Source organism: Anneissia japonica, unplaced genomic scaffold (assembly GCF_011630105.1).
Source record: "Anneissia japonica isolate Jap-2015-1 unplaced genomic scaffold, ASM1163010v1 scaffold287836_len1076198_cov165, whole genome shotgun sequence".
Taxonomy (NCBI): domain Eukaryota; kingdom Metazoa; phylum Echinodermata; class Crinoidea; order Comatulida; family Comatulidae; genus Anneissia; species Anneissia japonica.
The window spans coordinates 531,279-540,978 of NW_022729021.1; the positions used below are offsets into that span (position 1 = coordinate 531,279).

Below are 9,700 nucleotides of genomic sequence, written 5' to 3' on the forward strand. Positions count from 1 at the left end.
AGCCCCGCCCCCCCCCCCCATTTTGAATTTTTTGATCCGCCATTGAAAATTACTGCTGTATAACTTAGACTTACCCCTTTGTTAGCATACAGTGGAATATCATGAAATGGGGAGATATGTGTGCCATTTGCATTTTCTGGAAAAAAATGAAACATCAATATATAATTAGCAAATACTATAACAACACACCGTAGCTTATCACTCGCCAGTATACAGTATTTGTTTAATGTAATTCATTTTTTTCCCAGAATTACAACTACCTGTAAAGAGCAGACACTCTGGACTTTGCTTTTCTGTTAATTACTTTTGTAAATAGGACCATGAACATGCAGTCAGACAATACTGTACATTAAAAATAAACAAAAGAACATTTTGGTCATCAACTGTCTGATAGGGAATTTTTTTCTGTTGCGAAATCTTCAATTTTTATTAAACAAGCATAGCCACAGATATGCTGCTTGGGTTTTTCTTTTTCTTTTTCTTTCTTTTTTTTTTTTTTTAATGGGGACCTGACTAAAAGCAAATAATTAGTCTGTGATTCTCATCTGCTGCTGCTTCAAGTATTGTTATTCACTTTTTTGTAACAAAACAATTATGAAGTTTTAAAGTTTAATACACTCTACAAGGCCAAACAACCTCCATGCTCAACAGGCTGCTACAGTAATTCCACGCTAGATCATTCAACAAGTTGCGTCTTTCTATTTGATCTCACCCTCCAATGAGCAGTGCCAGCCGCAATGAGACGATTTCCAGGCAACAATGTTTCACATTTCGCCACATTAGCCAACATACATGTATACAAATAAGCTATGTATGGACAGCCATCGGTGCATATTTATATATTTATTTATTTGTGACACTTCACCTTTGTATCGGTGGCACTCACAAATAGTGGTGCGGTCTTACAAAATATAATAAATTTACATAATAAATTGTTATATTTACACGTGCAAAGCCAACACGGCAAAATACTTGTAACACCCCCCTACTAAAATCGCTTTAGTTTGGCCTGTATTCAATCAGATCCTTACAAATGTTGTTAGTCTGCATAGAAACATGAGCTGAAAATATTACCATTAAAAAATGAGTAGGCCTTACTTCTTCCATTTCTTTTTCAAAAACATCTGGACAAGAATACTGTACTTGTTTTTACATTAAAGGCATTATCAAGATTTAAGTAGTTTGGCATCTGGATTAATGGGTCTTGACTTGCATTACAATAGAGATTACTACTACTGTTTTTTTGTATACTGCTTCTAAGCAACACTTTTTTAATACCTTGTTTCACGAACATATTTTTTCAAATGATCGTCAGAGGAGGGTGGAAAAATACAAATAAAATTGTGTTTTCTTACTTTGCAAATAGTTTTGCCAAAAACATCCAGACGGAGGCAAAAATAAAAATAAAATTTTATTGGTGAATGTAAACAGTTTAGTAATGGGATAGTTAAATGCTTTAAATTAATATAATTAGGAAGAAATACACATCTTATTTTTTGGGGATTTTAAAGGCAGCATCGGGTGAAATAAAAATAAAGAAAAATAATTATTATGGTAGCAGCTGAGCTAATTAGCCAAAAATAATATTTTATTTTTATTCGAATTCATCATTATTGGCGGGTGGCGGGTTTGATAAACATGTTATAAAAAAAGTCTTGCATTACTGCACATTAATCTGAATCTTTAATTTATAATTTAATTTTTGTCCGTCCTTTATACATACAAGCTTTATGGTTTCTGTCGGAACCTTTCATTTCAAACCTTGATGACTTTTGTTGCATTAATATTTTACAAAGACTTTTCTTAAACTTTTAGATTCTGAGAAAAATTAATAAGGTAGTTAAAAAAAATATTATAAAGTATTATTGTATGTATAGTACGAGCTGCAATTACTTGATATGATATAATACATTATGCAAACTTATGGGTTCAATAACTCAAATTTAGAAACAAAAGCCTAAAATTAAAAATACCTAATTTCATGGATGAGTAAATTGCTGGCACTGCAATTCAGTGAATGAAGGGACACTCGCATCTGTTGTGGATTGGTTGTGAAAATCAATAATTTTGCAAACAACAGATTATCAACCAGTAATTTTGCATACACATTACTATGCCCCAGGGAATACCAAATCAAACAATGCACAAGTCAAGGCTTTGATATTGTACATACAGGTAGTTGCCATACTGTAGTTTTTGTAATTGAGCAGATGATACCCCAAAAACCAGCTCAAACTTGAGTGGAAAATCACTAGGAAAATAGGTGCACAGAATCGTAATTAATGCATAATATTAAATATATTGTTTATATACAGTATTAAGATTAAGTCAAAACCTAATTTTCGGCAAAATCCATGTGGAAATCGGTCCTTATTTTCTGAAATTAAAAAACGGATTTCTAGGCTGAATTTGTGAAGGGGGGGGGGGGAGATATATTCCCCGTGCAGGCCTTAACTCTACACTCTGGTATAGTTGAATAAACAGTAAGTGGACGGTAGTACTGTGCGTGTACTACTACTACTATTTATACATTGTCACAAAATAATACAATAATTTAATTGCATGCCTTAGGCCTATCTATTTTTTTTCTAGGAATGACAAACTTATTTTACACAACTTTAATTAGTACAGTATGCCCTACTTTATTAAATTAACAAAAATACTGCATTTGAAAATATTGCCAAATTCCACTTTACTAATATATCAATTAATTAATTAATATTATATGATGACTATGTAATACTAAAGATCTAAATAACTATTGATTGAGGGCGCTAGGAATTGTAGAATACAGGAAATACTCATCCACCCATTGCACGGTAGTATCTGTCCAGTCCAATGAAGGCCAAGCCTACCTATCTTCCTCTTATCCTTATCAACAAGGCCCTACTTTCCCCTACCTAGGCATAGGCTAGGCTTATCCTACAGAAATATTAATACGATACCATGTGAAAGGTCACTATTTATCAGCAATCATTTGTGTATCGAAAATACATTATTGCAGAATCACATAGGCCCCTAATTAGACACGTATATATTCAGCCTTGCCCTTCTTGCTTTGATAACCGCCCTACGCCCCAGCCAACTCATTAACTGAACACCTTCCAATGCTACTCAAGGCTAGGTAGGCCGGCTTGGCACTGTGTAGGTTTAGAAGGGATAATGCCTTACTGAAATAAATACTGTAATCCAATGAGTTTGGCGCTCCTTTCTCAACTGCAGTGTAGCCCGACATGTTTTGTCGTTTTAAGTAGCTCGGTTGTTGAAGATGATTTTTAAGCAACGAAACACGGACAGCAGCAGGAGAAACCCTACGTAGACCAGCCCTGAATGCTTGTGTGGCCGACATGTGTATTGTTTGAGCACGCCCCCTACAGTCTATTGCTCATAAACTTTTTTAACAATACAGTAAAGGTAATTCGATTTAGACCATTATTATTATTTTTTTTAAATCATATATAATATTTCATAGTGCACATAATGAAAAACATTGTATTCTGCTACTTCGTCTTTTGGGATTATGAATGGCATCCTATTTAAGGCTTACAAAAACCCACTGTAGGTATATGGATAAAACAACTTGAGTAGATAAGTCTGTAAAAAAAAAAATCTTTTTCATCATTAAGATAATCAGACAATGGCGATTTTTGTATTACACCTTTCCGGAGAATAAGTAAGACTTAACAACTGACCAATCGGAACTTGTTATTCAATAGCCAAGGATTTATAAACAGACATGCTTTTTGGTATATATCGATTTGTGATTTTAGCTCCTCTGCTTTGTCTGTCTGTTTAAAACGTTTTTTGGTCAGTGTATTGTATGGTTTAATATGTATCATTATCATAATCATCAACATCATCAATGTATTCGTAAACATAATTTTCATCATCATCATCATCATCATCATCATCATCATCATCATCATCATCATTATCATCATCGCTATCATTATAATATCACTATTATTATCATCTTATAATATGATCATTGCAGTTGTGTTTGTTTAATACTTATGTGGCGGCCGTCTAACAGTCACTTTCAAATTCAGGTGGATAAAGCCCAAACAAGGAAAAGTATAGTAGAGCATAACAACAGGATGCAGAGCGTAGTCCAGGATTTTGAAAAAGGGGGTGCTGAAGAGAAAAACGGTTCTAGGCCAGATGGTCGAATTCCAGTATACCGAATACCAGGTTGCCGTGACCCTTTTCCCGAATTCCAGTTTGCCGAGTACCAGTTCGCCGAAAGTCAATTAAAAGCAGTGAAACCAGTGATGACGGAAAGATTTGACCGACGGGGGGTGGGGGGGGGGCGATCGTCCTAGACAAAAAAAGAGTGGTCGTGGCCGGTCGTGGCTCAAAATTTCTAGTGTACTAGGGGCGAAGAATATGGCAATTTAGGAGTTTCAAAGTCAAGTTGTGGCCCCCGCCCTGACACACAATGAACAATGAAAATCTAAAGAGGAAGCCACATATCGATGGCTATTAATTTATTCGGCATCATCCGTCGCACTCAGTTTAGTAGGCCTACTACAATAATACTAGTAGAAAACATGCTGCCTATTTCATCTTATTACTATAAACAAAACAATCCGTCGGCAAGTTTACTGTACAGTACTTACCGTACTTAACTAAAGTAAGCAACAACTACCGCAAACTTTACCTGAAAAAGAATTTCAGAAAGCAATGAAAAGCGATCAGTAACTCTATGTGATAGTTACGGTATTAAGACAATCTTCATACAACATTAATGGAATTTTAATGTCCATATTCCTTTCTGTCACCTAAAACAGTTTACATTTTCTAGGAATCCTTTTGACGTCTTCTGATGAAGTTCAATAATCCTTCTTATTACAGGAACTTAAACACATAAGTAAATACACAGTCTACGCACAATATTTTTTCGTCGTCCTAAAACACGGTTGAATAGCCGGTTTAGCCAACTTTCCTCTGCCGTAAACAATAAATGTTACCTCGTTCTGTCTCGAGTTTTCAATAGTTTGACCTTTGACAGAGTTCAATACTTCTTATGACTCATGCGTTGACGATATCAGATAATACCGGTAGCGAATTAAATTGTATTGCAAAGTTCAACTTTGCCGATCGCGTTGCAGACAAATCAGGGTGCATTGCTAAGGCACCCCGATTCGTCGGCAACCCAATCGGCAAAGTTGAACCAGGTTTAACCTTCCCTACAACAGTCGGCGACTGTCTCCGATAGGGTGAGCAATTCTATAGAAACTTAGCAAAAAAAGATAAAATCAAATGATGTAAGGTAACAATAAACTCAAGGCCGTTGCTAAAAGCAGGCCACAATAATAAAATATTTAATAATTTGGCAGATATTTCTCAGGATAATTAGGATAATTTGGCCAATATTTCTCAGGATAATTTGAGGTCGAAGGGTCGCGGCTGAGTGTTAAATATTTGATAAAAGGTTGCTGAACGGGGAATTAGAAGACTTTCTGTACGGTAAATCATTTCTAATATTATTTAGATACATTTTGTATGAATATTTCCCATGTAAATATCTGTCTCTTATACACATCTAGCACTGAGAGACTGAACATGAACACGGAATCGGAAGAAGAGCAACGACGTGAATTGTTCAGGGGAAATTTGATTGGCTGAATCTATGGCAGCCATCTTGGATGGTACACACACACAGCTCTGCGTATTTCGAACATCTAATACATTGCTGTTAGCGCTCTAGTATTCTTATTATATCTCTATGGTTTTTGTACTTCGCATCTCGCACAATGCGGTCGTTCGGTTAGGCTGAGATAAGTTGGTTTAAGTGTCAAAATCTCAGTCAGAATCAGATTTTTAACAAATTTGAAATAATTCCTGTGAAATATTATTCACAAGCGTCAATACTGCAACGGAAAATATCATGTCGGCCGTTTTTATGTGTGATAACAGAACCTAAATCGAGGTAAGGCTAGGCCTAGCCAGCAGCATTGGATAGGCTAATGTTTTCGGCGCCTACGATATTTCTTCTCACGACCTATCGCAAAATCAACATGAAAAATTCATCCGCATTTATTTTTTGTGTGGAACACAAAAAATCAAATTTCAGACTTATTTTACATTTTTTTTCATTCTTAGGAATGTCTAAATTCAGTTAAACTAGCAATTCCGTATTATATTTATAAATCTTTATAACATTATACAAAAATTAGATTTTTCTTAAAAACTGAAATTTTGCCGGGAATGGGGCTTTAAAGCCTGGTTTCCATAAAAAATCGCTACACGCTACCACTGACTCCTTTGGCGACGCTGATTGGCCAGTTGAATTAGGAAAGGTTCTCGATTCCGTCGGTGACAGGTACCCCCTGATCGTACGCGGTTATACCATGGCCATACAAAAGAGTCCTCTTTATTGTCTGGTTGTTTGATACTGACCGTTCCACTGTGGAGATTTTGGCCGATCCTTCTGGCGGATATGGCAACGTACGAGCCAGGAGATTACAAGATTCTTGTATCCTTCTCTAAATGTTGGAATGCGCCACCAATAAACAATCGGATTTAATGCTGAATTAAACATCAGAATTGGTAACATAACACCAAATATTGTTTGCCAAATATGCTCAGACCAATCCACACATTCATTGAAACGACATATCGCTAATACCTGTACTGGTAATAAACACAGGGACAATGAACAGATTAGTATACCAAATGTAATGAAAATCGACCGTAACTGGGCCTGTCGAATAGCTCGGGAGCTAGCCCCCAATGTGTGTCTATTGTTTGTATTTTTTAAAATAAAGAAAATTATAACATACAGGATTCCTACCGAAATCGTCATTGCAAACTGCAGATATAAGAAAAACCCCGCAAACACCTTCCAATTATCAAGGAACCCAGTAAGAAAAAATACACAAGGCGGTAACGTCCACAGTATTACACATACAATAGCTACTTTACATTTAGTAATATTATTGTTATACCAAATTGGTGTGGCCACAGCTAACATGCGTTCAAAGCCCACAGCGAAGGTAAAAGATGAAGACCACATCATAATGGTCAACACTGACATTGCATATATATCAAGAACGTCCGCCGTAAAGTCGTTACCAATGATGGAGATTATAAGAAGGTTGCCACTTCCACATAATAAGTCAGCCACTGCAAGATTAACAATTAACGTACAGTTTTTCTTTCTTAAGTTGCGAATTCCCCACACGGTCAAGATAACGAATGCGTTTTCCAGTATGGCTACAACGCATATTAGTATCGTTAGAACGGCACTAGCATATCCACTCTCCATAGTAGGAATATAATAATATATTTGCGTCGATTTTCAGATTAAAAAAACAAATTGAGAAAGTCCTTTTTGTCAAGCAGCAATTGAAATGTATGCTTTTGTTGCATTCCTTTATGTTGATGGTAGAACAGGTATCAGAAATCTGCGAACAAAAACATTGCTTGTTAAAACAATTATATCAAAGAGTATATTTGGACTTGATTTCAGTTATGCAAGTGTTTTCGCCTTGTAAAACGCATACTGACACACAATTCTGAAAAAAATCCCCAATCTATTGTTGATTTAAAGAATATTAATACCAGAAGATAGTCCCAGAAGTGGACTAAACTCACCCAAGTATTAGACAGACCCACCACTAATTATTTATTTCGAAGATATTTTGTGAGGGTGGTCCATCCAGCCTGAGCTGATCTCAGTACATACAATTAAAACATAAGTATAAAAATTAAACTTGATCTTTAACATAAGCAAATTAATTAAATTAAACCAGGAAAAAATAATAATAATAATATATATATATATGAATGTATATATATATATATATATACATACATATGTATATATATGTGTATATATGTATATATATAATATAATATATATATATATTATTATATTTATATAAGGATATAAAGATATAAGGACACAAGCGACTTACACAGCGAGAGTTTCGAATCCGCTGACCTCAAGAAGGTTGGGAGTCCAAGGCATAACCGATGCGACAACCGCTTCTACGACGATTTATGTACAGACCTAACACGTAAATATTCATTTTACGATTCATTTTTCGATTTATGTACAGACCTAATAATATTGCACGTAAATATTCATTTTAAAAATGTGTTTGGAAAATATTAGATGATTATATTGTTAAATAGTCACACGATATTTTTTTTACATTGTCTGATAATTAAATAGAGTATTTTCAGCCATAATAATTAGGGAGATTACCCGCCCTGGTCACTTCTTGAGCGGCGAAAATACTTACGGGCCACATGACTCGTCGTTACGCCACCGGTCCTATTTGTATTTGTAACTTACGTAAAAAATTCAAGTTTATGATATGTATTATATGTATAACGTGTGCTGACGCATATTTACATATTTTGTAAAAATTATATAAAGTATATAAAATGACTATTAAAATATATAAATGTATTTAAAACTCTAAATACCATATATAAACACTATAAACATTGTACAAATAATTATATAAAAATTATAAAAAGTTTATAAAACAAAATTAACACAGTCAATTTGTTTGAATATTGTTCAAAAATTATGATAATGGTGATAACAATTCCAAAAATAATATTTTTAAGATCATAAAAATAATAATTTTAAAATGATAACGAATAAAAATAAGCAGGTTATCAGTCGTCACCGACGATCAACATGTATTTTTCATTAAATCCAATTAAGTAAACACTGCAATAACATCATGAATAGACCGCCCTAAATACTATCAGAGCCCAATTGTACCAATTGTTTGTTAATGCCGTGCTTTCAGAAAAATGGTTTCAAGAACATCTCGCTGTGAGGAGATCGATAACATGTTTAACTCTCAACAGAGTGGATTACTAAAAACTATTAAATTTTGTCTAAAGAATGTACGTGTCCTTAATTAACAACTAAAAAAGTAATAATAAAGAATATAGCCGCTTTAGTCTGATACAGTATAGAACAATATAAAGTAAGTAACATCAGCACTTTTGAGACTAACAATATAGAATTTATTCTCTAGCTTTCGTCCACACAGTGGACTTCATCAGGAGAACTCTTAATGAAGTCCACTACGGTATGTGGACGAAAGCTAGAGAATAAATTCTATATTGTTAGTCTCAAAAGTGCTGATGTTATTTACTTTATATTGTTCAACACTGATAATGTACCATAAATCCTCGAATAAGCTCCGCTCTCGAATAAGCGCCACACCAAACGTGCCAAAATTTAGTTTTCGTGGTAACAAACAATTTGCTACCAACGACGACAATGACAGCGACGACGACGAAGCAGTATGTGAAATGGTGCTTCTGGGCCATTTCTATTTGTTTTCCTTTACAGTATTACCTAAAATGCTTTCAAATTTTAAAGAAATATTTCTTTAAAATTATACCTACCGGTGCTCTTACAAATTTTTGAATGTTAATATGTCCATAGTTAAATATCCTGCCATCCGGTGCTGTCAGACGCTTGGTATTTAGTGACGACGGACTTTGATATTTACAAAACATTTATCTAACGACTAAATGATAGTATGAGATAGTATACATACTCCAAGTATCGAAATGCACGCCATCGTGTTGGGATTCAATATTTCGACAATAATTATGTCTTCATCAGGATAGTTATCATGGATGTATAAATAGTTACACCTTGCTGTAAAAGGAACAACTCTACTGCATTATCAACCAGTAAACGGTATTAAAGCAGGCC

General features: G+C 34.6%; 2 protein-coding genes across 3 annotated transcripts in view; both read right to left on the bottom strand.

Moving 5' to 3' along the window:
* Nucleotides 1–3,359, bottom strand: part of LOC117114618 (inorganic pyrophosphatase-like) — a 20,118-nt gene extending 16,759 nt beyond the window's left edge. The window contains 2 exon segments of the mRNA XM_033258306.1: nucleotides 75–136; nucleotides 3,172–3,359. Coding sequence (XP_033114197.1) covers nucleotides 75–136; nucleotides 3,172–3,349 — 240 coding nt within the window. The 5' untranslated portion in view covers nucleotides 3,350–3,359.
* A 2,852-nt stretch (nucleotides 3,360–6,211) lies between these two features.
* On the bottom strand, nucleotides 6,212–9,468 carry LOC117114571 (mas-related G-protein coupled receptor member X1-like). Of its 2 annotated transcripts, XR_004446390.1 has the most exons (3): nucleotides 9,385–9,468; nucleotides 7,923–8,017; nucleotides 6,212–7,409 (listed from the first exon to the last, which is right to left on the bottom strand). XR_004446390.1 is itself a non-coding variant. In XM_033258247.1 (2 exons), exon 2 carries the CDS (start codon nucleotides 7,268–7,270, stop codon nucleotides 6,377–6,379), a length of 894 nt encoding a protein of 297 aa, XP_033114138.1. In that variant the 5' UTR covers nucleotides 7,271–7,409; nucleotides 9,385–9,435; the 3' UTR covers nucleotides 6,212–6,376. The 2 variants fall into 2 exon arrangements, 1 of the variants encoding a protein (XP_033114138.1); XM_033258247.1 differs by lacking the exon at nucleotides 7,923–8,017 and having other exon boundaries at nucleotides 9,385–9,435.
* Between the last annotated feature and the right edge of the window lie 232 nt (nucleotides 9,469–9,700).